Source organism: Exserohilum turcica, assembly GCF_000359705.1.
Source record: "Exserohilum turcica Et28A unplaced genomic scaffold SETTUscaffold_7, whole genome shotgun sequence".
In the NCBI taxonomy this organism is placed as follows: domain Eukaryota; kingdom Fungi; phylum Ascomycota; class Dothideomycetes; order Pleosporales; family Pleosporaceae; genus Exserohilum; species Exserohilum turcicum.
Window position 1 is genome coordinate 1,763,853 of NW_007360288.1, and position 25,583 is coordinate 1,789,435.

The 25,583-nt window shown below is 55.6% G+C and overlaps 7 protein-coding genes across 7 annotated transcripts; 5 read left to right on the plus strand and 2 right to left on the minus strand.

Moving 5' to 3' along the window:
* The first annotated feature begins 329 nt into the window (after window positions 1–329).
* On the plus strand, window positions 330–1,108 carry SETTUDRAFT_165678 (uncharacterized protein). Its single transcript, XM_008032319.1, has 3 exons — window positions 330–413; window positions 472–638; window positions 694–1,108. Exons 1-3 carry the CDS (start codon window positions 384–386, stop codon window positions 854–856), a joined length of 360 nt encoding a protein of 119 aa, XP_008030510.1. The 5' UTR covers window positions 330–383; the 3' UTR covers window positions 857–1,108.
* A 26-nt stretch (window positions 1,109–1,134) lies between these two features.
* On the minus strand, window positions 1,135–2,823 carry SETTUDRAFT_98057 (uncharacterized protein; the record flags this gene model as incomplete). Its single annotated transcript, XM_008032320.1, has 4 exons — window positions 1,135–2,316; window positions 2,366–2,437; window positions 2,485–2,588; window positions 2,643–2,823. 4 exons carry the CDS (start codon window positions 2,821–2,823, stop codon window positions 1,135–1,137), a joined length of 1,539 nt encoding a protein of 512 aa, XP_008030511.1.
* An 897-nt stretch (window positions 2,824–3,720) lies between these two features.
* On the plus strand, window positions 3,721–5,045 carry SETTUDRAFT_96885 (uncharacterized protein; the record flags this gene model as incomplete). Its single annotated transcript, XM_008032321.1, is given in 3 exon segments — window positions 3,721–4,512; window positions 4,529–4,535; window positions 4,564–5,045. The coding sequence occupies 3 exon segments, from the start codon at window positions 3,721–3,723 to the stop codon at window positions 5,043–5,045; spliced, it is 1,281 nt and encodes a 426-aa protein (XP_008030512.1).
* Window positions 5,046–5,705: 660 nt separating this feature from the next.
* On the plus strand, window positions 5,706–8,423 carry SETTUDRAFT_142340 (uncharacterized protein; the record flags this gene model as incomplete). The annotated part of the gene is made up of 1 exon (XM_008032322.1): window positions 5,706–8,423. The coding sequence occupies exon 1, from the start codon at window positions 5,736–5,738 to the stop codon at window positions 8,421–8,423; it is 2,688 nt and encodes an 895-aa protein (XP_008030513.1). The 5' UTR covers window positions 5,706–5,735.
* Window positions 8,424–9,361: 938 nt separating this feature from the next.
* Window positions 9,362–12,049, plus strand: SETTUDRAFT_142345 (uncharacterized protein). The gene is made up of 2 exons (XM_008032323.1): window positions 9,362–10,107; window positions 10,190–12,049. The coding sequence occupies exons 1-2, from the start codon at window positions 9,385–9,387 to the stop codon at window positions 11,906–11,908; spliced, it is 2,442 nt and encodes an 813-aa protein (XP_008030514.1). The 5' UTR covers window positions 9,362–9,384; the 3' UTR covers window positions 11,909–12,049.
* A 2,314-nt stretch (window positions 12,050–14,363) lies between these two features.
* SETTUDRAFT_173931 (uncharacterized protein) lies at window positions 14,364–22,288 on the plus strand (the record flags this gene model as incomplete). The annotated part of the gene is made up of 4 exons (XM_008032324.1): window positions 14,364–14,525; window positions 14,825–15,682; window positions 15,736–20,944; window positions 21,038–22,288. Coding segments are annotated over 4 exons (7,479 nt in total), but the record flags the coding sequence as incomplete, so codon positions are not given.
* A 1,494-nt stretch (window positions 22,289–23,782) lies between these two features.
* On the minus strand, window positions 23,783–25,295 carry SETTUDRAFT_142347 (uncharacterized protein). The gene is made up of 3 exons (XM_008032325.1): window positions 25,122–25,295; window positions 24,497–24,742; window positions 23,783–24,436 (listed from the first exon to the last, which is right to left on the minus strand). Exons 1-3 carry the CDS (start codon window positions 25,176–25,178, stop codon window positions 23,969–23,971), a joined length of 771 nt encoding a protein of 256 aa, XP_008030516.1. The 5' UTR covers window positions 25,179–25,295; the 3' UTR covers window positions 23,783–23,968.
* Between the last annotated feature and the right edge of the window lie 288 nt (window positions 25,296–25,583).

Below are 25,583 nucleotides of genomic sequence, written 5' to 3' on the forward strand. Positions count from 1 at the left end.
ACAATGGGCTGTTTCACGCTGGAAGTCAAACCTGTATCTAGGCTCCTCCCGGACGTTGCGGAAGGAAGACAGCGAGGTCAATGCTTCGAGGACAACACTCGTTTCTTACGCCCACGCCCACGTCGCTCAGCGCAGAATTGCTAATAGACTTGGCTGCTTCGCCATCCCGTTTCCCACTAGCAGCATCTAGCACATGCAAAGTAATCGTTGCGAGTAGCAGCGGTGCTGTTTTCGGTGTGAGATCCATGGGCCAATCACATCGCGGCGGGAGGGCTCGTAAGTAGCTTTCCGACCCGCGAAAGCTTGAGCAGCAACACCAGCAGTGGCGGCGGCCTTCAACTCACGAAGCGTGCCGGAACCTGTCGACCCATAAATCCGCCACCATGTCTATGCCAAACGAGGCTCTGCAGAAGGTGCGTAGTGGCAGTGGATTTTTCATGGCAGCAAGTGCTTGGGTCTGACAAAAGTCAGGTCCTGCAAGAGATCAGCCAGAAGAAGGCCTTTGCTGAGCAGCAACTCGCCATCGTCAAGCAGCAAAAGGCAGCCCGGGCGCGAGAGAGCCGCATGCTGCAACTAACCTCGTCCGAGGTTTCTTCATTGCCCGAGGACACAAAGGTGTACGAGGGTGTTGGGAAGATGTAAGTCCCGTGACTGCGGGGACACAGATGGCAGCGAGACTGATCGAATACTCAGGTTCGTCTGCACGCCTATTCCAGACGTACAGAAAAGGCTCAAGGAGGAGAGCGAGGCTCTAACCAAAGAAATGGCCAACTTGGACAAGAAGGAAGACTACCTGGAGAAGACGTACGCGAACAGCAAGAGTAGCCTGGAACAGGTGCTCAAGGGCGCGGCGTAAGCTTATTCCCACATGGGGCGTATCAGAAGTAGAACATCAGAAGCCGAAAAGACCAAATGTCATGGTTAATAGCGGTGCGTTGATATGCCCGCTGCTACTCCGAGCCACTTCGTAGATAGGCGGTGGACAGACCTTGACACCATTCGCAATACTGAGCATGGTTGAGCTCATGGTAGAAACGAAAAACTGCTCACATCTCCAAATCCACACCACTCAATTCCAAGGGAATGAGCCTGTAACAGCCCCAATTTGCATTCCGTCTACTATTATCTGTTTTTTTACCGCATCCTCACAAGCATGCCCTCTACACTCTCAATGTACTTCTTGACCTCATCCGCCGCCCTCGCCACATACGCCCCGTCCAATACCCTGTGGTCTGCACTCCAACTAAACACACACTCCTCCTTCCTGATGAGCTCACCATTCTCTCCGAATGCAGGCACCACTTTCGCCTTGCCAATGCCCACTATACCGACTTGCGGCCCCACAATGACGGGCGCTACAGCACCCCCACCAATGCTGCCAATGTTGCTCACGGTGAAAGTTCCATCCGTAAGGTCGGCAGAGGTCAGCTTGCCAGAGCGAGCAAGCGAACTCAAGCGTTGAATTTCTTGAGCTAGCGAAGCAATGCTGTGGTTTTGTACATTCTTGATAACCGGCACAAGCAATCCAGAAGGCGAGTCGACAGCCACCCCGATATTGTGGCTGCCTTTCAGGATTACCTGAGGCTTGTCTGGATTAGTGCTCGTGTCCAGATGAGAGTTGAGCAGAGGAAACTGTTGGAAAACCAGTGAGATAGCCTTGATGATGATTGGTAGTGGTGTTATTCGGTCCGGCTTCTCACGGCCAATGTTATACTTCTGACGCAGGCTTGTGAGAGAACTGAAATCCACGGCATCTGTGTAGAGGAAATGCGGTATTGCCAGCGACTTGGTCATTTGCTTGAACATGCCCGCTTGTACCGGTGTGAGTGGCTTGACCTGGTCTTCCAGTTGCTGTGTTGGCACAGGTGTCGGCGCTGATGGTGCATTTGCGGTCTCCTTAGCAGCCGCAATGTGCCGCTGAACATCTTCTTTGAGCACACGGCCTTCCTTGCCCGTTCCTTGAATGTCTTCTATCTTGAGCTTGTGTTCCTTGACCATATGCCGCACGGCTGGTGTGGCAAGCGATGCATATTTGCCCCGTTGCTGGGGTGCTGACGACCCCGCTTGGGACAATTCAGACGGTAGAGCCGTACTCTGATCTGATACCGGGACGTCTCCAATTGTGGCCTTGGTGTCGTTGCGATCAACCTCGATTCCCTGCTCTTGTGGCTCTGTCGTCTTGGCTCCTTCTTGCTTTGGTGGTGTGCCTCCGCCCCCGGTGAGCAGAGCCTCGTCGTCTTGTTTCCCTGAGCCTCCGTTGAGTAGGGCTTCGTCGGCAGCAGAGATCTCGCTCTGAATGTCAATGTCCACTAGGGGCTTTTGAAATCAGCTTATTTACGCGGAATACTTCGGAGAGCAACATTACCTTGCCAACCTTGGCCATGTCATCTGGCTCATAGTACAGCTTCTTGATGACGCCATCGAACCGCGACGTGATCTGCCCGTCTTAGCCACTGTTTCGCATGCCGTTTTAAAGCTTCCCACCTCTACAGATGCCTTATCTGATTGCACTTCGCATATGGGGTCGAATTGCTCGACGCGCGCTCCTGGCTTCACGAACCACTGGATAACTTGGCACTCAGTGATACCTAGGCACAGCATGTTTAGCTTCAGCCGGCGCGTGCTTTAGTTTGCGCACTAACCTTCTCCAATATCTGCCAGCAGATACGGCTTGACCACGAGCTGTCTTCTCGATTCCCGAAACCCTCTTCGTTGTTCCAGAATGCGGATGTTTGTATGTCTCGGAACGGCAATTGACGTTCGCTGGGCGAGGTTTGACCGGGAAAAAAGGCGCGATGCCTCTCTGCTCGCAAAGGACTTCATGGTGGGTGGAGTGCGTTTGCAGAAATCCGCAGTGGAAGAAACATATCCAAGAAGGCCGCCGAGGTGTGGTGATTGTCAAGACTCAAAGCCGACGGTTACCGGCCTCGGTCGTGACCGTGGCACACAAGCGGAAGCTGGGGAAGCGAGCCACGACGGTTCGGGTATAGCGACACGCGGGTTAAGGAACCATGGGTCGACCCGACGGAACTGGGAAAGCCGGGAATAGAGAACAATCGGCTCTCGCCCACCAAAACTCGGGATTTTCACTACGATATACCAGCACCATAATACCTTATTCTTCTGTTCTGCACACGTACAAAACAACGGAATATCTTAGTAAGCATTTGGTAAGATATAGCACAGCAAAAACTATAGGTAAGCTGTGCGTCTGCTGTTGGAGCTGACAGCCAGCGCGCGCACACCACCTGAAGCGGTTTAGTCGGCAATTCAGCCTTCTCTATTTCCGTCTTCCCCAGTTCCGTAAGAAACGGTACCCCTCCTCTCCACGCGGGCCTACAGTACAGGGAATATGCTATGTCTGCAGACGCTCGTTCAAGGTATTAGTCACCAACACGCCGAAGGGCATTTGCCTATGCAGGTCAGGATGCTCGTACGACCTACTTACATCGACAAGACACATCGTAGAAAATGACCCGTATAAGGTTCATTGCTGGTCGATAGTTGTAAGGTTAATACGCGCGTCATGCATTTATGCGAGCCTGCTGGCGATCTGAGTAGCAACCAATCTGAAAAGTTTAAGTCCTCAACGTTGATATTTCACGTAGTTATAGCAGTGTAAGCGCTCAGTTCAATATTATCTTGCCATCCACAGGCCATCCAGCACGTTCATATCAAGTACGCCCAGTCTGTTGAAGGGATATCACCTGATCTTCGAGTATGAGCATGAAAATACTAGGTACCTTGGCTTTGACCAGCCTTGCGTGGGCAACAGAATACTGGCAGACGCCTCCCGGTGGCTACCGCCCCTTCGGACCTGGATACACCAATGGCGCCTATCCTACCGACTTCTCTCTGGCAGGACCGCCTCTGGAGGCAATTCACGACTCTCAAACGCCTTCCACTGGATTAGCCGTCGATTCGAACAACAGACTCTATTTGGCATATCCCCGCAACAGTGGACAGACACCCAACAACGTCGTGGTTTGCACTTCTTTCAACGACGAGAAGCCGTGGCCCAATGCAGGCATTCAGAATTGCACCGCTGGCCAAGATCCTAGCACATGCTTTATCAATGTACAGAACATCATTCTGGACAACAAGGGGAGACTCTGGGTTATCGACAGTGGCATTCCTTACAACGCAACACCGGAAACCGGTGCCATATTTGGTGGGGCAAAGATTATGAGCTTTGACGAGACAACGGGCGAGCACCTTCGGACTTACGTGATACCCGAGCGCTTATTATCACACCGCATGAATATGAATGACCTGCGTATCAACACAACTCTTGGTGGAAAAAGTGGATACGCCTTTATCCCAGATGCTAGTACCAATAGTTCACTCGTGACAATCGATCTTGATGATGGTAGCGCTCTGCGGAGATTGTTCAACACCAGTGTTGTTCGAGCAGATGAGAATTATGTTGGCTCATATGACGGGCAGCCCATCTATACTTGGAACGGTACGAAGAAGGGCCATCTTACCACAGCAGCAGATGGGGTGGCATTGGTTGAGCACTATTAAGCCAACTTGTGTTCTTAGTACTGACGGCGACAACAGCATCCGGCAACTTTTACTGGGGTGTCCTAGCCTCTAGACGCTTCTACTACATCTCTCAGGAGATCCTTGTCGACCCCAACAAGACAGAAGACGAGGTCTTGGCTGCAGTGCAAAACCCAGGCCAATGTGGTTCTGAACAAGCCGGTTTCACTGCTGACGACCGGGGGCGTGTGTACATTGCGGCAAGTGAGCAAAACGCCATATACTACGTCGACACACTCAAATCCGAAGTCAATATGACTATCAATGGAGACGCGCCTGGTGGTTCCGGCTTGATCCCAGCCAACAATTACGTAGTCAAAGTACTGGCCAGAAGCGCGTTGATCCAACATGCGGATTCAATGGCCATCCTGAATGGGTGGATGTACTTCAACACCAATCAGCTTATGCTGAGCCCAAAATTTAATTATGACAACGTTGATAGGAGGCGTGGCCCCTTTCGCAGTTACCGGCTTTGGATTGGGAGAGGACCTGCTGCTTGAGGCGCATAATCGTAATTTCAGTTATCTGAGCCAGGGTAGAATCCCCCGTCTACATTCAGACATCACTCGGACAGATGCAGTATGAAGCCCAGCACGTGCAGACTTGCTGATACGATCCCAAGGATCAACCATGGAATTTAAGTTGTGTCTATTGGTTCTGAAAGTTTGGTTTGACCGTGTTACGCCCAGGCAAAGGGCTACGATTGCTTTCCCGATTTGCTCTGGTGCAAAAGCTGCCAAACAAGCGATGTAGGTTTCAAACGTCTATGTAATATGGATTTCTGTGAAGTGATTTCGTAAGCTTAGGGGATAGTTGAACTGACTAAGATGTCGAAGAAGGCTGTGGATTGTGTACCAAGACGGTGTGATTGTGTAAACATCCGTCGCGCCAGAGTAAGAAATCAGGTGACTGTAGTGGTTCTGTATTGTCGAAAAAATATTCGTAGGATACGGCTTGAGAATCAGTGTTGCATACCACTGCCCAAGTTTTTTCTTTGCTCGCACAGTGTTGCTGGGGCCAATGGGGAGGCTATGGTGGGAATGACGTTGCAGTGTGGGAGATCACAGTGCACGAGCCTTCGTGATGCGCGACTCCCGTACCCAACGCGTTTGCGGAGAGAGGCATAATCAACCCACATCGAGAATCGCCTGCCGCATCCCACACCCCACGGACAGCCATGCGCAGTTCCGATGTCCACATGCGCATTGCAAACGAAGACAATGCTTCACACCGTTCCAGACACGCCAACCCAACTGCTGCGACTAGCCATCAAACATGAGGAACCCAGGACTCAGCTCCCTTCGAAACTAAAGCGAGCCTCGCTTTGCGGCCTCGGGAATTTCAACAAGCCCTTTACAATCAGGCCGCACTCTGAATTCCCAAACACTGAGCCCGTCACCTTCAAGCCTATCCGTGTAGTTGGGCGCTCTCAACTGCCGCTTACATTCCTCGATGCGTCCGCCGACGACAACTTCGCTTCACATAGCCTCTTCGCCGCTCACATAGACATTCTAGAGGATGAAGAGACGGACAAGGACGAGGGCGAGACCCTCAGAGTGCTGATTGCGCAGCTCGAGGCGAAGAAGACGTTGTATGCCATAGAGCGGGTACAAGCACGCATCTACAGTATATCCAAACTGGCAAGCTGGCTGAAAGAGAAAGATGTCGCAGATCTATGGGATCCCGGAAACATACACAGACTGCCGATTAGGGCCAAGCCGGATACAAATACAGACGCCCCCGGCGAGTGGTGGCAATGTGCTGCAGTAGAGACGCAGGCTACGGAGCTATTACTGCGCCGTACACGAATGGGTATGCTTCGACCAAAGCTGCCGCAAGCACATATTACCCTGGATTCTCAACAACTGGAAGATGTCCCAGCACCACAGGATACCGAAAGCCTAGACACTGTGCCAACAGAGCCCTCGTTTGAGCCACCGCCAGTCTTACCGTCACCACAAGAGCAGCTCGAGTTGCTGATTAGCCAATATCTTGATGCCGTGTACATGTCAAAAACATCTCTGGCATATTTTGCAAAGGGACCTCTGACTCGAGCACGCAATGCCTTCACTTTGGCTGAAGAAGGGGCTCCTCCCACACACGAGCTTATTGCATCTTTACGTGCAATGCTGCTCAGCCCAAAGGCTAGTGAAAAGAAGTACTATGAAAAACTACCCGCGTTGATCAAAGCCATGTCACCGGGAAGTACTTCAGACGACGAGCCTAGCGCTGGGGCCGGTAAAACAAAAAAGTCAAAGAAGAAGGCGAGACTTGGTCGCGAGGGCGTATACCCACAAGAAGAGGCACTTGTCAAAAAGTGGTGGCGGTCGGAGTTGCCTGGTGGTGAGGCCATGGCTGCAGAGACGATGGACCAGCGTATCAAGAGGCGCATTGGTGATTTACGAGTTCGCGAGACACTGGCGCAACTGATGCTCATGCTTGAGATTATCGCGCTCGAGGCCATGTCCACAAGCACCAATGCTCTTGGCCAAGATGGTGCAAAAGAAGAAAGCCAAGATCACAACGAGCAGCCCGTGCCGAAGAAGCGGAAGAAGAAACTCGACGATATCAACGTCCAGCTTGATTTGCTGCTGGACAAGCTCTGCATATGGCATGCTACTGAGGAAATGGGCATACTGGAGTTTGACGCCAAGCCATCGCAGCAGAATGAGGGCTCGGACGGGACTGGCCGCAACGGGTCAAGCGATCGCCTGCACAGCTTCTGTGTCGAAGTGATAATACCTTTCTACATCAACCGCCTTCCCGAACAGGCGGTAATGGTCAACAAAAAGCTCGGTGGACCAGCGCACAGCTTGCCGGCCAAGCGAAAGGCAAACAAGCCACCCTCTACCTCACGCAGATTAAAAGACTCCAAGGAACCTGAAACGAAGAAGCCGCGGCGCTCGCTAGTACGAGTAGCCACCGACAACACCGGAAGGACGGTTGAGCGGACAACGCCATCTCTGAACCGATCGGCTACTGACTCGGTGATAGTAGAGGGGATCAAAAGAGAAGGAAGCGAGACACCACTGTCGGCTATACCTTTTCGACGCAGCCCGTCCAAGGGTGCAAGGCAGTCGATGTCGCAGATTCGACATTTGCAGGGGCGTCAAATCGATCTGGCTCAACCTTCGGCGGCTGCATCAGCAAAGATGAAGCAGAAACAGCGAGTAGAAGAAGATTTGCAAGAGGCAATACTAGCGCTTAAGAAGCCCAACCGAGGGCTAGCAGCTGGCAGCTATGTGAGCGACCGGGAGCAACGTGGTCTCGGGTTGCCCAGCAAATCGCGGAAACCGGCAGTTACGGTTCGAAAGACGATCAAGGAGGTGCAGGTAACGGCCACGCCACGGGCAGGCCGCAAGACGAAGAACATGGTTGAGCAAACGCCTGTGCAACAGCACTATGACCCGTTTGTCAGGTCGCCGGGGGAGGGAGCGCCTCCATCGAGCGGGTTCTGCGTACCCTCGTCAGGCGTGCGACCGCCGCCTGCGATGATACCCGCAACGGGCCACCGCCACACGACGGCGCCAAACCTAGTGGATTCCAGCATTGCTGAGACGCCGTCGAAAGCGCCACAGGCGAAACCTTTTTCTTCGGATGCGGTGCGGAGGAGGATTTTTGCGACCCCGTTAAAGACAGCGGGCCCTGCTCCGGACGCGGGACTCGATGAAGCAGCACCGCATGTGTTCGAGACGCCCGCCAAGGCCCTCGACAGTCCTCCGTGCAACAGTATCACGGCTGGGCCTCGCGATGTTGCTGCAACGCCCACCAAGTCGGTTGCCGTGGCGGCGCGTGAAGCTGGTGTGGATCCTTTTGCCGGGCCGTCGATATACGACGCGTTAGGATGGGACGACGATGAGGACGACGGTTTTGTATAGAAGAAATGCTTCTGTTGTCGAGTAGTCGTCTTTTTTTTATTGTCTTTCAGCTTCCTCGCCGCCGTGATATCGCGTCGACGGTGGTTGTGGTTGTACCTGCATTAGCGAGCACGGGGGTTTGGCACATCACGAAGCATTGGGCAGCGTGCATGTACACGTATACGGCAAAACCTACTCATCCCGGTGTTGGAGGCGAAGCACTGGGGAGGTGACGTGGTGCTGAGCTCGTCGTGCAGCAGGACAGGCGAGGGCTTGCACTAGCAGGACGAGTCGGCAGGCGGCGCGCAGACAGACCATGCTGATCATGAAGCTACGGCCCGGAAGGGGGAAGCGGACCGCGAGGGCGTTGGGGGAGTGTGTGGGTGTGTGGCGCATCCGGGAGGCTTGGGTGGTGGCCGGGTGTCGTGGTGGTTGTGGTTGTGGTTGTGGTTGTCGTCGCCGCGGTGCCCATGGCCTTCATCATGGCCATGGCCATGGCCGTGGTCGGGCAGAGCGGGCTGGGCTGGGGCGCAGGCGACAGGTACCCGCAAGCTGGGGAGCAGGGATCGCCGCCATAGCGGCGCTTCAGTCAGCGTACCTTGCAGACGAGGGCGGGCATGGGCGTCTCACGAATCACAGGCGATGGGCGGCGTGCAATTTGCCGGGGAGCAGCCATAGCCGGCCCCCTAGCATGTGCCCCTAAAAAGGCCTTCTCCAGGTGCCGGCTGGCCCATGCTGGCTCGACGGTCCAGCGAGCTAATCACGCTGAAATTATGAAAATCCCGGGCCAGACACCCACTGTCTTTCCGCTACTTGAGTCCTGTCCCGCTTGCCCAACCATTCATTGCTTTTTGCCCTCACGGTTCCCCCCCCCAACTAAAGTTTCGTCGACCTGCGCGCCGACCGACGAATATGTCCAGCGCTGCAGCCAAGCCCAGGTAACCATCCTCCCCCCCCATCCTCCGCACCCCTGCTCGCAATCATGGCCGTCTCTGCTGCTGCATCCCGTCCTGCACCCCCCCGTGGACAGCGCTCGCCGACGCTCAGCGATGCGGGCATGATCCTGCCTGCACTCGAGGCCGACCTGGAGCGCGCCGCTTCGCCCATCCCCCTCATTGAGCGCCCGCCCTCGCCCTCGGACCTGTACAGGCACACCGACTCAAGCCCCGTCCGGCTGTCTTCAGGATTGGGAATCTACAGCCGGCGCCGCGCCTCGCAACAGACAAAGTCACCATCGCTATCTGCACAGTCCTCGCTCTCAGCACAGTCCTCGCGCTCCACGCTGCGGAACCCAACCGACTCAGTTGCCTCGACTAGGAGCATGACTACCCGCGACAATGTCCTGGCCTCGTCGCCCACCATCCACACTGCTCCCAGCAGCCACTCGCCCGGCAGCTGGCGCGGCCTCGACCAGCGCCGACTGAGCCCTTCTGCCAGCTCCATCTTCACCGAGGACCTTGACCACTGGCCGGGCTTCGACAGCCACGACTCCTTCGAGGACAGCGCCGTCGACCTGGAAGAGCAGGAAAGGCGGGACCGCTCCAAGTCTGGTACCGACACTGACGGCGGAGACGGCATGACGCCCACGGAGCGCTGGACCCGTGAGCGCAGCACTGGCAGTGACGACGAAGACGACCCATACTCGTCGGCCGCGCTCAGCAGACGGGCAGAAATCATTCTGGCAAACGCAAAGAAGCGGCTAAACGTACGCACCACCACCACCATCTCCCCTCCCCCCTCCCGCTGCAGAGCACCTCCCCATTGAGCCAATTGCTTACCATGAACAGGTTATGGAGGGAAATCTCCGGGGTGCACGAGAGTCATTGGTTGTGTCGCCCACCTTCAGCCCCAAAGCAAAGACCTCGGACCTCCCGCACCACATGGCAGCCAGCCGCGAGCGAGATCGAAGACTGTATGCTGGCATGGGCCCAATACCGCCACGCCTGCCCCCTTATCGACCGTCGCTACTGACGCCGAATGGCAATTCTGGCCATGCGCGCGGTTTGAGCGAAACCTCATTTACGCCTTCGTACATCACGAGAACCATATCGACCAAGCGCGCGTCCAGTGCATTCGGCCACACGACCGGGCCATGGGCTCCCGAGAGCTACGGTCAGGGGCGTTTTCCCATCAAAGAGTCGCGCAGCGTCGAGCAGCTCCGCGATCCACGGACTACCTGGACCACGTCGGAACGAGACCACGGCCCAAGGTCTACTTCCAGGTCCGCGTCGAGAAGCTCAAAGTCACCCCCCGTGTTGGAAACCTTGCGAGAAGACGAGGACGGGGCCAGGATACACCGGTCCACGTCTGCAGCTAGCGGTCTTCGCGACCAGATGAACGATCTCAGGGGAAGGATCTCCAGCCTTAAACTAAAGGCGCAAGAAGACCATCTCCGGCGACGCAGCATGCAAAGCCTGCGCGCTCCTAGTCCCTTTACCTCGGCCGACACATGGTATCCTGGGTCTCCCGGATATCAGTCTGAGAGCCCCATTTCCGCAAGCGCCGGACTAGGCATCTCTACGGAACCCCTCACTCGGACTGGGCTCTACCCCGAAACCCAGGATCGACCATTGACTGCCACGACTACTCCCTCACAAGCACACGGCGAGAAGCTGGTGACGCAAATCAAGGACCACAACAGCAGCAGCGATGGTTATTCGGAAACCGAGCCTGAAGGATCCGAGGCATACGAGGCGTCTGATGCGGGCGATGGGGACGACTATGTCTCGGTCTATGGCGAAGATGCAGGTGAGCCCGAGAGCGTGTACGAGGACGCAGTGTACGAGATGCCCACGACGGAGCGGCACGAGGACCGAGTCGACGCATTCGATTACCAGACGTTTTTCCTGCACAGCGCAATGGGGACGTACAGCCTGGAAGACCGTCGATCCAGCACCAGCTCGGGCACGTCGATTGCGACGACGCGGCCCATGACTGCTGTTCAGAATGGCGATATTACCGCGGCCGAGAAGAGACTCTCGTTTCACCAACGGAACCCGAGCGTGGATTCCGTGTCGACGGTAGCGACGTTTGCCACTGCAGCCGAAGAGCAGGACGACGACAACGAGCACGACAACGAGCAGATGGACCAGTTCTCGCAGCAGCTACTATCGAACCAGTCGCGGTCATTCACTCACCACGGTGGCCACAACGGCTACTTGTCGCTTCGGGCTGACTCGGCCATCAACATGCGGAGCGGCGGGGGCGCATCACCCCAGCCGTCGCTGCCCGTGGGGTCGCCTTCGTCTGCAGAGTTTGCCAACGGGCTCCAAACGTCCAAGATCTTTTCGATCCTGACCGAAGGGTCCCGAGACGAGCCGCGCATTGCGCTCAGCGAAGAAGAGACGCAGCTTGTGTACGGGGTTGCTGCCAGCATCCAGCACGTGTGCTCTCAGCTGCAAAGCACGTACGGGGAGGCATACGAGCGCAAGGCATGGCGGCGACGACTGGACGAAGCGCGCAAGATCCTCATGGGTGAGGACGCCGAAGACAGCCACGCCTACTGACGGGCTGGCTGCATCCACTCGCTTGAATTTCCTTTGGTTTCCCCTGGCTATACGTTAATGTCTAACTCGAAAGCTGCGACACAGCATACGTCGAACCCTGTTCCCCACGAACCTTAACTCGATATCATGTATAATTATTCACACCCCCCCCCCCGACTTTTTTTTTTTAAGGTCATTATTGTTTATTCTCTGTGGGCCATTGATTTGATGGCCGGACTTCGGTTTCACAATCGCTTTTATTCTCTTGGATTATTCTTTTTTTATTCTTACCCCTCCCCCTTACCTCCTTTTCTTGGGTGTTTTGGACAAGTGTTCGGCAAAGTTTCTTGCATCTCTTTTGGGGAGGTGACGACTATAGATAGCTTTCTTCTGATTCATGTGTATTGATACCCCGGGGCGGTGCGGCGGGGTTACGGGCTCCGGTGTAGTCGGTGGACGGTTTTTTTGGTGTTGTTGTTGCTTTTGTGGGTGCAAGTAGTGGTGGTAGGTGGTGGTAGGTGGTGGGGTGGGGTGGTATGGTGTGGTATGGCATGGCATGGCATGGTATGTAGTGGTAGTGGTAGCTCTAGAGGCCTGGGGCGGCTGTCAGGCGCGGCGGTAGGGCTAGCAAAGCAATGTAAAAAAGCGCGCGCGCCCGGACCAGCAGGCGGAAACGGCCAAAATAAACAAGAGAGAGGAAGAGAGGGAAAAAATGAGGGGTCGGCTCGTCGAGGGGGGGGGGAACGAGGGGCGTGGGCGTGGGCGTGGGCGACGAGGGGTGTGCGGCGCGGGAAACGGGTAGCGGGTGTAGGGGTGTGGCTGTATGTAGGTATCGTATGCGTCGAGCAGGGCAACGGACGGACGGCGAGAAAAAAAAAGGTGGCAATGGCCGTCTGGCTGGCACAGTCGAGTGGCAGAGGCGGATGCAGGGGGAAAAAGAGCGATTGCGCGATGCGGGCGGCAGAGTCAGGCAAGTTATGACGGCGCTGGGGGGGAGAAATTTGAGCGGCTTAGACCCGGGGTGCATACATGTCGACTGTCTTGTGCGAAGCAGTGTTGTCTGGCCATGTCTGTCTAGCAGCGACTCGCAGCCATGCATCCAGGCCGCGTGGGCCAATTGCCGAGGCTGCGGTGGGTATGCGGTGCTGCTGGCAGCCTTTGCAGGCACAGGTAGTAGGTGTACGCCTACTCGCATCCAACCCCCCCCCTCGCCCCCCAGGCCCAGCCTGCCCGCTAGCTGTACACCGCCAGTCCTCTTCAACAAGACCCCCCCGCCACCAGCATCCCATCGCCGACCGCGGCACAGCCTGCACCCACGCACGCTTACACCTACACACACGCACACACACACACACACACTTACACACACACCTACATTTCCATACGAGACGGCCGCCTGGCCAGCCGCCTGCACGGCCCTGTGCTGCGCTGCCATGCCATGCCATGCCATGCACTGCGCAGTGTCTGCTGTATCTACGGCGCGTGGGACGTGGACAACGCATAGCGTACTGTGGTTTGCATAACAACTCTGCTCTCTCGCCGCCTGCACCTGGCGCCCGTCGCCCGCACGTGCACGCGCCCGCCATGACATGACGGCCGGTTCGGTGGGGCTAGGGCTGTCAACCACCCACACACCCACACGACGCACGACTCACTCCCTCGCGCTAGAAGCTCAAGCTCTTCTTCCCGCCCATGTGCCTTCGTCACCCCCCCGCCGTCTCTCCGCTACGCCCCTTCTCGGCCCACGCCGCCCCTTCTCGTTGGCTGCCCTCGACACCGGTTCAGGCCCAACAGCTTGCGTTGCATGCATGCATACGTATAGAGAGTGTGTGTGTGACGAGGTGGATGAAACGCTGCGCAGGCTCCAACAGGCTTGGTGCGCCCAGCGGCGGCGGAGAGGCTATTCGACGCCCGTAGCCATTGGATTGGCCCTGCCCCAAAATACATCGACACCCACCCACCACACCACACCACACCACACCACACCACCACCACAAGAGTCCTTGTGACCACTTGCGACGCCTGCGCCCCTGCTGCCTCCCTTTGCTCGCTCGCTGCCCGCCCCCCGCGTCGCGTTTCTCTTGGACTTTGAATCGCAATCGCAGTCTTCTGTTGCGACTGCTCTGCTCTGCTCTGCTCCGCACTGCGCTGCGCTGCTGCACCAGTCTTGTTTTGGAGGGGGGCAACACCCTGGTGTTGTACCTGTTGCGTTGCGAATGCGGCTGTTGCCACACTGATAGTACTGCATACATACTCCCGCCATTACATACTGCCATAGCGAGCGCCCCAAGCGAGCGAGAGCCCCTGCAGCAACGTTACCGCGAGCCAAAGTCACGCTGCCCTGGTCCCGCGCCCACGCCCGCATCCTGCCTACATACACGACGACACCTGCCGCTCGCCTCTTGCGGTCTTGCACGAGCTCTCATGTGCCCACCTCCGCCGTGCTCCCTCCACTTGAGCCTCTCATATTCGCACAATGTCGCCTGCCACCTCTCGTCGCGCCGCCGCCGTCGCGCCATCCGCGAGACAAAAGACCCTGCTGGCTTCGACGACTGGATCGGCTGAAGCGGTGTGGGATACAACGGGTGCAATTTCACAATTCTACGCCGCTGGGCCGACAACCCGCTACAACGCGCGCGTCATGGCTGCATGGGAGTCTGGAAATGACTTTCCCATGGTCGAATGCATAGAGGGCTTCGAGTTTGCGCCGGACTCGCTGGAGCGCCGCGACTCTGGTTGTAGGAAATCAAAGAGCGACCATATCCCGGTATGACGACTGTGCTTTGTTTGGTCATTTGTCCGCATATCTTTTTTTGGTTCACAGTTTACCCCCCCATACTTCAATCTTGCACCCTTATCCACAATCCTCGCGCTCGTCAATTTTTGCTGGCCTTTGTTTTCGTTTCTTTTTTTTAATCTGCTCTAACTTGCATCTAGCCGAACGACCTCGCAATCCGATTGTCTGGTCTACTTTCAGGCGCATCCGTGCCCTCATCAGAACTATGGAACCCTTCAGCTCGGGCCTATGGTTCCCCGCCGCCCTCTTACGACGAGTCTATCGCAGATGCACCTCCAGACTACACCTCTACCGATGCGCTCGCGGCTGCGCAAACACCCAAACATTCTCCGTTTTCCTTCCTCGACGCCTCGCGGCGCGTCACCGCTCCCAAACGCCTGCGCATAAATAACAAGGGCTCACCTACTTCTTCCGTCTTCCGATTGGATGCGAAAGCGTCATACGTGGACATTGACTTTGGCTACTGTGAATCTGGCATCAAATCACACGCAAAGAAGACAAAAAAGACCGCAGCAAAGAAACCGGCAGCTGCTGCAGCTCCGGCAGATGACGGGAAGAAGGATGAAGTTACCGGCGGTGGCGACAACGGCGGTGACCCTCCCGCTGACGGTGGGGCTGCCGGTGGAGACGGTGGAGACGGAGACAAGGGCAAGAAGAAGTCGAAAAAGGAGAGAGAGGAAGAGGAGAGGTTGAAGAGAGAAGAGGAAGAGCGCCTCAAGAAAGAAGAAGAGGAGCGCCTGGCAAGGGAGGAAGAGGAGCGTCTGGCAAAGGAGGAAGAAGAGCGCCTTGCCAAGGAGGCCGAAGAAGAGGCCGAGCGCAAGAAGAAGGAAGAGGAAGAAGCTGCCGCTGCTGCAGCAGCAGTGGTTGCCGCCTCAGCAACTACACTTTCGATAACCAAAGCAACGGCTGATTTAAGTTGGGCGAATCCGAGCACAGATGAATGGGCCTCGTTCGGCGCGGGCGCTCCCGGCAAGAAGAAGAAGGGCAAAAAGGGGAAGGTCTGTGTCCCGTCTCTTTTCGTTATATGTCTCATCACGCTAACTCACGATAGGTTGCCGACGCTGCGCCCCCGCCTCCTCCTGATCCCCCAGCAGGACCACCAACAACATTCGACGACATCAACCTCGACGAAGGAAGCGCACCCAAAATTGACATGAATAACAGTGATACAAGCGCAACGAAGTCTGGTTTTAATCTCCCTGGTCTTAGCAGCTGGACCTCTGGCTGGGGCTCATCAAACAAATCAAACAGATCATCCGGTTGGGGCGGATTAATCGACAGTGCAAAGAATTCTCATACAGAGGCTGACAGCTCGTGGGACTCCTTGGATAAGAAAAAAAAGAACGACTCTAACGGATTCGACTTTGACTTTGACGCTCACAAGGCTCCCGCCGCTGCGGAGGAGAAGCCCGCCGAGGATGATGGCTGGGGGAGCTTAGGCGCGACCAAATCAAAGAAGACCAAGAAGGGAATCTTGATAGACGATAGCGTGCCTGAGGAGCCAGCTCCAGAACCTCCCAAGAAAGAGGAAGACGATGCCTGGGGGTCTTTTTCCTTTGGTAATGCCAAAGACAAGAAGAAGAAGAAAAAGGGTGTAGTGGAAGAGGAGCCTCTACCCGAACCTGAACCTGAGCCTGTCGTCGAACCTGAGCCTGAGCCGGTCAAGGAGGAGGACCCATGGGGCAGCTGGGATGGAGCTGCCGCTGGCGTTAAGAAGAAGAAGAAAGGTAAGAAAGGAGCAGAGGAACTACCGCCACCTCCTCCTCCTCCTCCTCCTCCTCCCCCAGAACCAGAGCCAGAACCGGAGCCTGCTGAGCCGGAGCCGGAGCCAGAGCCTCCGCAACCAGAGGCACCACCTGTTGATCCATTTGCTGGCCTCAGCAAGTCCCAGGCGAAGAAGCTCAAGATCAAGCTGGATAAAGAGGCTAAAGAGGCAAAGTTGCGGGAAGAGGAAGAGGCTAAACGGCTAAAGGAAGAGGAAGAGGCGGCCGAGCTCCAGCGTCAGCAGGAAGAGGAAGAGGCAGAGGCAGAACAGAGGCGCATAGAAGAGGAAGAGGCTGAGGCTCAGAGGATCGCAGAAGAAGAGGCTGCTGCTGCCGCTGCCGCCGCCGAAGCTGAGAAAAGCAAGAAGAAGGAAGACGACATCTGGGGCGACTGGGGTGCTGCGGCGCCGACGACCAAGAAGAAGAAGGGCAAGAAAGGTGCAAAGGAAGAGCTTCCGCCTCCACCTCCCCCACCTCCTCCTGAGCCTGAAGTCTTGGAGCCGGAACCTGTCGAGGAGAAGCCCGCTGACCCTTGGGATGACTGGGGTTCAGCAGCGCCTGTCAAAAAGACAAAGAAAGGCAAAAAGGGTGCTGCTGTCATTATTGAAGAGCCACCTCCAGCCGAGCCTGAACCCATTCCAGAGCCCGAGCCCGAGCCCGAGCCGATCCAAGAAGAGGCAACCGGTGACTGGGCCCTAAGCTCGATATGGGGCGGATCAAAGAAAAAGAAGAAGAGCAAAGCGGTAGAGCTGCAATCCTTTTCGCCACCAGAGCCGGAACCAGAGCCAGAGCCAGTTGAAGAAGCGCCGCCCGTTCAGGAGCCCGAAGATGTCGAGGAGCCCGAAGACAACGCCGACGACTGGGGCGCGCCATCCTGGAGCAAGAGGAAGAAGAAGGACCCCAGGAAGGATGTCCCGATTGAGGTACTGGAGGACACTACAACACCTGTCCAAAAGCCTGATGAAGAGGATCCTTGGGGAAGCGCCGCGTTCAACATTGGCAAAAAGGGCAAGAAAGGCAAGAAGGGTCTTGTGCCGCCAAATGTACCAACGCCTCCAGGAGAGTTTGATCTTCCACCGCCCAAAGAGATTGAAGCACCTCCGCCCGCAGAAGATGAGGACATTTGGGGCGCCGGCACTACTTCTTTGAAGAAAAAGAAGAAGAGGAGCGAGGCTGTAGAAAGCGCGCCCGCTGATGCCTTTGAAGGTCTCATCTCGCTCGATGACCCACCACCACCTCCTCCTCCCGAGGAACCCCTGGTAGTGGAAGAGGTGCTCGTCGAAGAGAAGCCTGTGGAAGAGAAGAAGAAGAGCAGCAAGAAGGACAAGGAAAGCAAGTCGGGCAGCATCTGGGGCTCTCTAAGTAGCTCTAAACCGCCCAAGAAGGAGACTTCGACTGAGAAACGAGCTCGCGAGAAGCGCGAAAAGAAAGAGCGAGAGGAGCAAGAGCGACTAGAGAGGGAGGCCGCTGAGCGAGAAGAGGAAGAGCGACTTGCGCGTGAAGCTGAGGAAGAGGCTGAGGCTGAGAGAGCTCGTATTGAAGCCGAGGAGGCAGAGGCGGCTCGAATTGCAGCAGAAGAGGCAGAGGCAGCACGCATCGCGGCCGAGGAGGAAGAGGAGAGAAGGATCAAGGAAGAGGAATCTGCAGCATCCAAGCTTGCTGGATGGGGCGCCAGTATCTGGGGGGGTTCCTCGAAAAAGAAGGAGTCTACGCGAGAGAGAAGGGCCCGGGAAAGGAGAGAGGAAGAAGAGCGTCTGGCAAAAGAGGCTGCTGAGCAAGCGGAAAGGGAACGTCTCGAACGCGAAGAAGAGGAACGCCTAGAGCAGGAACGCCTGGAACGCGAAGAGCAAGAGCGTTTGGAGCAGGAGCGCCGCGAGGCGGAAGAGGCTGCGCGTTTGGCTGCGATAGAGGAAATGGAGCGCCTAGAACGCGAAGCTAATGAGGCTGCCGATTTCGCCGACAGGGCTCAAGCAGACTTCGAAGAAGCTGCAAACAACGCTGTTCCCGAAGCCGAGCAATCCTCTGGATGGGGCTTTTCGGGTTTGCTCAAAAAGAAGGAGACTATTAAACAGAAGCGCGAGCGCGAGGCTAAGGAGAGAGCAGCAATTGAAGAGCGGGACAGACTCGAAGTTGTGTCGAGAGAAGCTATTCAAGCTGCTCGCACAGCCAGGCGACTGGCTGATGAAGCCAGGGAGCGGTTCGAGGAATCTGAAGCCACTCGTCTTGCTGCTGAAGCTGCGCGTCTTGCTGCCGAGGGAGAAGCTGTTCCTGAGCCTGAAGCTGAGGCTGAACCTGAACCAGAAGCTGAACCTGAACCAGAAGCTGAACCAGAGCCTGAACCTGAACCTGAGGTTGAACCTGAGCCTGAACCTGAGCCGGAGGTCGAACCTGAACCTGAACCTGAACCTGAACCTGAGCCCGAGCCCGAAGCTGAGCCTGAGCCTGTGCCTGAGCCTGAACCCGAGCCCGAGCCTGTTGTCGTGGTTCGCGAGAAGAAGAAGAAAAAGAAGAGAGGCATCGTGGTCGAAGAAGCTCCTCCTCCACCGCCTCCGCCGCCTCCTCCACCTCCTGAAGAACCCACAAACGACGATGAATTGTTCGATCTTGTCAGCGAGGAAGATGCGAACGAGCTTTTGGTTGAGCTTGAGAAACCTACCAGGAAGGAAGAGAAGGCGGCGGCAGCGGCGATTGCAGGCGGCTGGGGTAGTGCTTGGGGCATTTCTCTCCGAAAGACCAAGATCGATCCTCAGAAGGTGGACATGCCTGTACCACGTGCTTCAATCTATGTACCTGAACCGGAACCTGAGGTTGAGCCTGAACCTGAACCGGAGCCCGGGCCCGAAGCAGAACCTGAACCAGAGCCCGAGCCCGAGCCAGAACCTGAAGTTGAGCCAGAACCTGAACCTGAACCGGAGCCTGTCATCGAGGAGCCACCTCCAAAGAAGCTGTCAAAAGAAGAGCGAAGGTTGCTCAAAAAGTCCAAAAAGAGTCGACATGCTGAGCCAGCGCCGGAACCGGTGCCAGAGCCTGAGCCTGTAAAGCCTGAGCCTGAGCCTGAACCGGAACCTGAACCTGAACCTGAACCTGAACCTCCAGTGGTCGAGGTTATCGAGGTGCCTCCTAAGAAACTATCCAAAGAGGAGAGAAGGCTTCTTAAGAAATCTAAAAAGAGTCGACATGTTGAGCCGGAGCCTGAGCCGATCCCAGAGCCAGTGCTTGTAGAGCCTGAACCTGAGCTTGAACCCGAGCCTGAACCAGAAGCTGAACCCGAGCCTGAGCCAAGCCCGCCTGCCATAGGCGCATTTCCTGATGACGATGACTTCATGGACTTTGTCGATGCGCCTCCACCGCCTGAGGTAGTTGAACCTGAGCCCGAGCCAGAACCGGAACCGGAACCTGAGCCTGAACCCGCTCCTGCGCCTGTTCCGAGCATTCTTCAAGAGCTCAAGAAGCTCAAAAAGTCCAAGAAGGGCGGCAAATCGAGAGGGCTGTCTTTCGTTGACCTTCCTCCACCGCCCCCGCCAGTGCCGGAAGAGCCTGAGCCTGAACCTGAACCTGAGCCTGAACCTGAACCTGAGCCTGAACCTGAACCAGAGGTTGAACCAGAGCCCGAGCCCGAGCCTGAGCCCGAGCCTGAAGTCGAGCCGGAACCAGAGCCGGAACCGGAACCAGAGCCTGAGCCCGAGCCTGAGCCAGAACCTGTCATAGTGGTTCGTGAGAAAAAGTCCAAAAAGTCCAAGAAGAGCAGCAAGACAAAGGCAGCGCCTCCACCTCCACCTCCAGAGCCTGAGCCTGAGCCTGAGCCTGAGCCCGAACCTGAAGCAGAGCCCGAGCCAGAGTTGATCATTGAAGAGCCGCCCGAGGAGGTAGAGGCACTGGATGATGAAGACGCCGCTCCACCAGAGGAAGACGATGCTCCGCCAGAAGATGATGATGTGCCAGCCAAACTTCCCACTCCACCCCCAGAACCTGTGCCAGAGCCCAAGCCAATTTCTCCAAAGAAGGAGCGCAACAGAGTTCGCAGTGGAACTACGTCTGGAGGATGGGGTGGCATGTTCGGTGCCTCCAAGCCCAAAAAGCGCACAACATCCGGTGGTGAGGATGGCATTGTCAAGCCTGATGCGACACGCACAAAGTCGCATCGACGAACATCTGAAGCCAAGGAAGTTGATATGAAGTCACGGTCATCAGGGTCTGACAAGGCGAACGCAGCAAGGCCAACAGTGTCACGTTCCAAGACTGCCCGCGCTTCTACAGGGTTTGGTGGCATGTTTGGCGTTGCTCCGCCCCCACCAACACGCTCCAAGTCACATCGCATTTCAGGAACGAAGGAATCTTCACGCCGACATGCTGCGGATCAAGACGCCGCCATGATGTCGCCGCCACAGACTGACACTGATGCAAAAGTGTCCTCCAAGGCGGCAAGGGTCATGGGCGAGAAGATTTCGTCACGCAGGACTAGTACGAGGGACAACAGAGACAAGGGTAGGACTCGAGGTAAGTCGCTTCCGATTAGCCACAATGCGCCTGTCATTGGCTGGCCCAGTTATATACAAACGTACAGAGCTGACTGCGTGACTCTTGTTCCAGACCCGTATCCAATGGACGATGACCATGACCTCGATGACGAATCCCCTCCCCCTGCTCCTCGTCCAGAGCATTCGCGTCGCAAATCCAAACGAGATTCCGCACAACCCCTCGAACCATTGACTGCACCGCCTAGCGCAGACGATCCTATTGTTGTGGACGCCATGGAGGACCTTGCCCCGATTGAGCCTGAGCGACCCCGCCGTGAGCGCGAGCGGGACCGGGAGCGACCTCGTCGCGCGCGCGGCAACTCTGATGCCATAGGCACACTTGCCGGCGTCGCAGGTACTGCTGCTGCTGTAAAGGGCTTCAAAGGTATGTTTGGGCTTGGTCGCAAGAAGGCAGCCGCACCTGAAGAGCCACCCCGCGAACGCGAACGCCGTCGCACCGCCTACGAGACCGAAGACGAGCGCAAGCGCCGCAAGCGATCTACCACACGCGGTGGAGTTACCGACGATGAAGCCAAGCGACTGCGACACGAGCGCCGCAGTTTGCGCACTCCGCGCGGTCATGATGAAGAAGTCATGATGTCTGGTGCCAACGGCGGGGCCAGTGGTAGCGCCGACTACGATGCCGAGCGGGAAGCGCGACGTGCCGAGCGTAGGGCGAAACGTGACGCCGAGAAAGAGGCTCGTCGTGCGGAAATGGAAGAAGCAGAGGCTAAGGCTGAACGGCGCCGGGAGCGCGAGCGTGAGAATGAGCGCGCGGCTCTGGCTGAGAAGAAGGCTCGCCAAATGGCCGAGTTGGAACGTCGCAACAAAGAGGCTGAAGAGCAACTGCGTCGCATGGCAGAAAAGGAAGAACGGCGAAAGGCACGAGGCGAGCGCAAGCCGACCGATGAGCGGGATCGCGAGAAGCGTTCATCGCGTCGCAAAGAAAAGGGCCGCGAAGAAGGTCGCCCCAAGACTGAACGCCGCCGAACATACATGGACGAAGACGAAGACCGCCGCCGTCGTCATGAAGAACGCCGTGCTGCTCGACGCAACTCTGAATACCCCGTCCAGGCCAGCGGCGAGCCCATCACCGACTACTTTGACGAGCGCAACGGCAGCGGCCACAGGTCCAAGCGCCGCAGCTCGCGTCAAGCGCGGGAAGAAGAAAACATGCCGTACCTCAACAACAAGAGCGGCGACAAGACATCATCATGGGTGGAATCGTTCTCCAACGAGCCGCCCCTGCCTCCCCCGATTTCCGAGACGGTACTCGACCCGGCGCCCGGCGCCGACGGCCACATTGACGAAGAAGAAGAAACGCAATCCCAAGACGAAGACATCCGCCTACGCATCGCAGGCCGCCGTGGCCCCAAGCGCGACAAGGAGCGCGCCGAGCGCCGCAAAGCAGAGGAGAAAGAGCGCGAGCGCGACAGAGCGTACAAGCACAGCGGCCGTCGCGCAACAAACTACGACGCCGTTCGCCCCGTCGAAGAAGACCGCGACCGCAAACGCAACCCCAGACGCTCCAGCTATGCGCCCGCCTACGAAGAGCCGCCCGTCAGAACGTGGGATGGCAGACCGGCTGTCGAGGGCGGGGCCCCGCCTGTCAAGAGGGGAAGTTGGTTCAAGAAGATTGCTGGCTTCTAGACCATGTAAAATGAAGAAATATGTGAAAAGAAAACTATTTGTAGGTGTTATGTGGGGGTGGGTGGCATCTTGCCTTGCTTTTTTTTTCTCCAGCACTATTTGCATCACTACGACGTTGGTTTTTTTTTCCCCATGACCTTGGTTGTTGTCCATGGGAGGGAGGGAGGGAGGGAGAGAGGGATTCCATGGGCATCATGATGAAGATGAAGATGATGAAGATGAAAAAAACGTGTATCATGGTTATGGTTATGGCTTTGGCTTTGGCTTTGGCAAATGTTGGATTTCCATGTCGGCGCGGCAAAATCTTTTTTGCATGTTATGGTTTTTTTTTCTATTTTGGTTTATCCTCCTCCTCTTCCTCCTTCTCCTCCTTCTCTTGGGGTCTATCTTTTTTTTTCTTTTCTTTTCTCCTAATGCACCCCCTTTTTTTTTTCTTGCATCGCGTAGGCGTTTTCTTTCTATTCTTCCTCTTCCTCTTTCTCTTCTTCTTCTTCTTCTTCTTCTTCGCCCTCATTGTTTTTACACAAATTCAAATTCAAATTTAAATTTAAATCTTACCAAAGCATATCTTCATCTTTATCTATTTTACCCTTTTTTTTCCCCCAACTTTTTGTAAGTTAGACTTTATACGTTTATTACTACTACTACTACTACTACTACTACTACTACTACTACTACTACTACTACCATCATTATCTTTATTTTCGGTTTTAAAAATCGAATCATATTCAATTTAACAATGGTTCTTTCGATTGAATTCACTTTGGTTTTAATATAGGTGGCTTCTTCTTGTTGTTGTCGCTTGGTATGTATGTATGTAGGTATGTATGTATGTTTGAGTAATACTCTCTCTCTCTCTGTTGATTTTTAAGCGGAAGGGGCCTTTTGTAGAGTTTAATGAATAGTTACTTATTCATCATTTACTGCATGTACGTGTTTTTCTTGTTTATAATGGTGTATCCTGTCTGCTTGTTCGTGTATCGTCATCCGTGTGTAGTCTGTAGTGGAGTGAAGTGGAGTGGACTGGTTGTATGAAGATGAAAAAGTAATGGAGAATACTAGTGTATGCATATCCCTTCACCCGTTGAGCAAATAATCTAAACCACTTTTCAACACGTATACATTTTCGGTTGTAAAAAAGAAAAAATCTGAATTACCTCATCGTCTCGGTTGGTGGTATATCAGTTAGTTTGTGGTTGTTGTACACCCAGCCATGACGCCCTTAGCGCCGAACCCATGCCAAGTCGTCGACATAATGCCCCAAACCCCCTTTCATAGCCCGGTCCTAATGTATACATCTTTGTTTTGTTGGTCTATAAATGTGGTTCAAAGCGACCGTTTACAGGCCCATCCGTCATAGCTGCTGTCCTGCCGCGCCCTGAGCACCCTCCTGAAGCTCCATGTCGTCATCGTCATCGTCGTCTTCTAGTTCCTCGTCCTCTTCCTCGAAGCCAGTCTCCATTTTCAGCGCCTTCAGTCGGTCTTTCATCTCGTCCTTCTTTTCCGCTTGCCACCGTGACAGCGCTGCTGCAGAATGCACCTTGAAGCCGAAGACGCGGGGCTCGTACCGTCGCTGGGATTTCGGAGGAAGCATAGCGGGATAGACTTGGAAGAGGATGTTGTGGAACGAGGTGCCAAAGTATGCACCGTCAATAATTGCGTGACGCGACGACTTGGGGTTGTATAGGTCTTCGCAGCGGGCGCAGTAGAGCTTTACGGGCGAGGCGTTGGGCACGTCGGACTGACCCATGGGAAGGAGAGGCTGCGATTCGCACATTACGCGTGGGCATTTGCCAAAGTCGGACTTTTTGAACTTTTCAAGCTGTTGTATATTGTGTCAGCAACAGGCTGGTAGCGGTACGAGAGTGCACAAGACACGTACCATCTTTGCCAGACCCCTAGTCGTGACAATGTACCTTGCGTGCACCAGACCGTATAGATGCCGCGCCGACTTCTCAATCTGTTCGCGCATATCATCGTCGCAGTCAAAGTCGAAGACGTCGGTTACGAGGTCCAGGGCATATTGGTAGTACTGGACTTCGGTGTTCAGGCCCGTGAGGTTGAAGCGGTCGGTGAGGTATTCTTCGTCAATCTCGCAAAAGTACTCGTTTCCTCGTGAGGATATGAACTGCGCAGAGGGTTAGCCTGCGTCGGAGCGGATATGCATTGTCTCTACGTCTTGACGGTTCCGCAAAAAGTCCAGCCACCAGCGAGACCTGAGAAGCATACGCCAGTCCCACTGCTCAACAAAGACATCGTTGTGCATGTCGTCCAGGGGGTGATGGCACTGGTACGCAGCGAGGTAGCCCTTGAGAGCGCAAGACATGCTGGCGCAAGGTCAGACACGGCCTGGCAGCGAAGGGCAGGCAGCTGGAGCATACCATGCGAAGAGCAGTTTGTGCCATCCATCATCACCCTGAACATTCTTGATAACCATGGCGGGCAGACAAGTATCACGTCGGGCAAAGAATAGTAAAGCTGAGAGTTGAGTAAGTGTGTGTACGTACCCAATCACGCCAGTAGCTCGTGTAGTCGCTGTCCGTCTCGCTATTGAAGTCGTCCATGATGCGCTTGCTGTTGGCTTGTGCTGGGGGAGGAGCGGGTGCGTGAATGTGCTGCGTGTAGGATGCGACCACCAGCGAGGTGGGGCAGTGCGATGAGGCGCGAGCTCGGGTCGGGACGCGGGTTGCGGTTGGGGTGTGAATTGCGCGCCCGCCTAGCGGATGTGCATCCCGCTCTGAGTCTTTGTTTCTCCGCTCCGGGCGCGCTAGTCGTCCTGATCCCTTAGCGGCCCCCAGACTTGCCCCACTTCAGTTTGCGCTGCATTGCATGCAATGCTTCCCATGTTCAGAACTATATCAAAACATGTCCATGACTCGAAATGCTCAATACAGCTGCACTTTCACGCATGGATCGTGACCATCGCATTTTGAGGTGGGGTAACCACGATATATTAAAGCACTCTCAAC

Excerpts from the sequence above, each read along its gene's own strand:
- SETTUDRAFT_142345 (XM_008032323.1), top strand. The coding sequence starts at position 9,385 with ATGGCCGTCTCTGCTGCTGCATCCCGTCCTGCACCCCCCCGTGGACAG. Across the intron at positions 10,108-10,189 it reads ACGCAAAGAAGCGGCTAAAC|GTTATGGAGGGAAATCTCCG; the intron begins GTACGCACCACC and ends TACCATGAACAG.
- SETTUDRAFT_142347 (XM_008032325.1), bottom strand. The coding sequence starts at position 25,178 with ATGGACGACTTCAATAGCGAGACGGACAGCGACTACACGAGCTACTGG. Across the intron at positions 24,743-25,121 it reads CGAGCTACTGGCGTGATTGG|TTCATATCCTCACGAGGAAA; the intron begins GTACGTACACAC and ends CCCTCTGCGCAG. Across the intron at positions 24,437-24,496 it reads CTAGGGGTCTGGCAAAGATG|CTTGAAAAGTTCAAAAAGTC; the intron begins GTACGTGTCTTG and ends AATATACAACAG.
- SETTUDRAFT_165678 (XM_008032319.1), top strand. The coding sequence starts at position 384 with ATGTCTATGCCAAACGAGGCTCTGCAGAAG. Across the intron at positions 414-471 it reads CAAACGAGGCTCTGCAGAAG|GTCCTGCAAGAGATCAGCCA; the intron begins GTGCGTAGTGGC and ends GACAAAAGTCAG. Across the intron at positions 639-693 it reads TACGAGGGTGTTGGGAAGAT|GTTCGTCTGCACGCCTATTC; the intron begins GTAAGTCCCGTG and ends TCGAATACTCAG.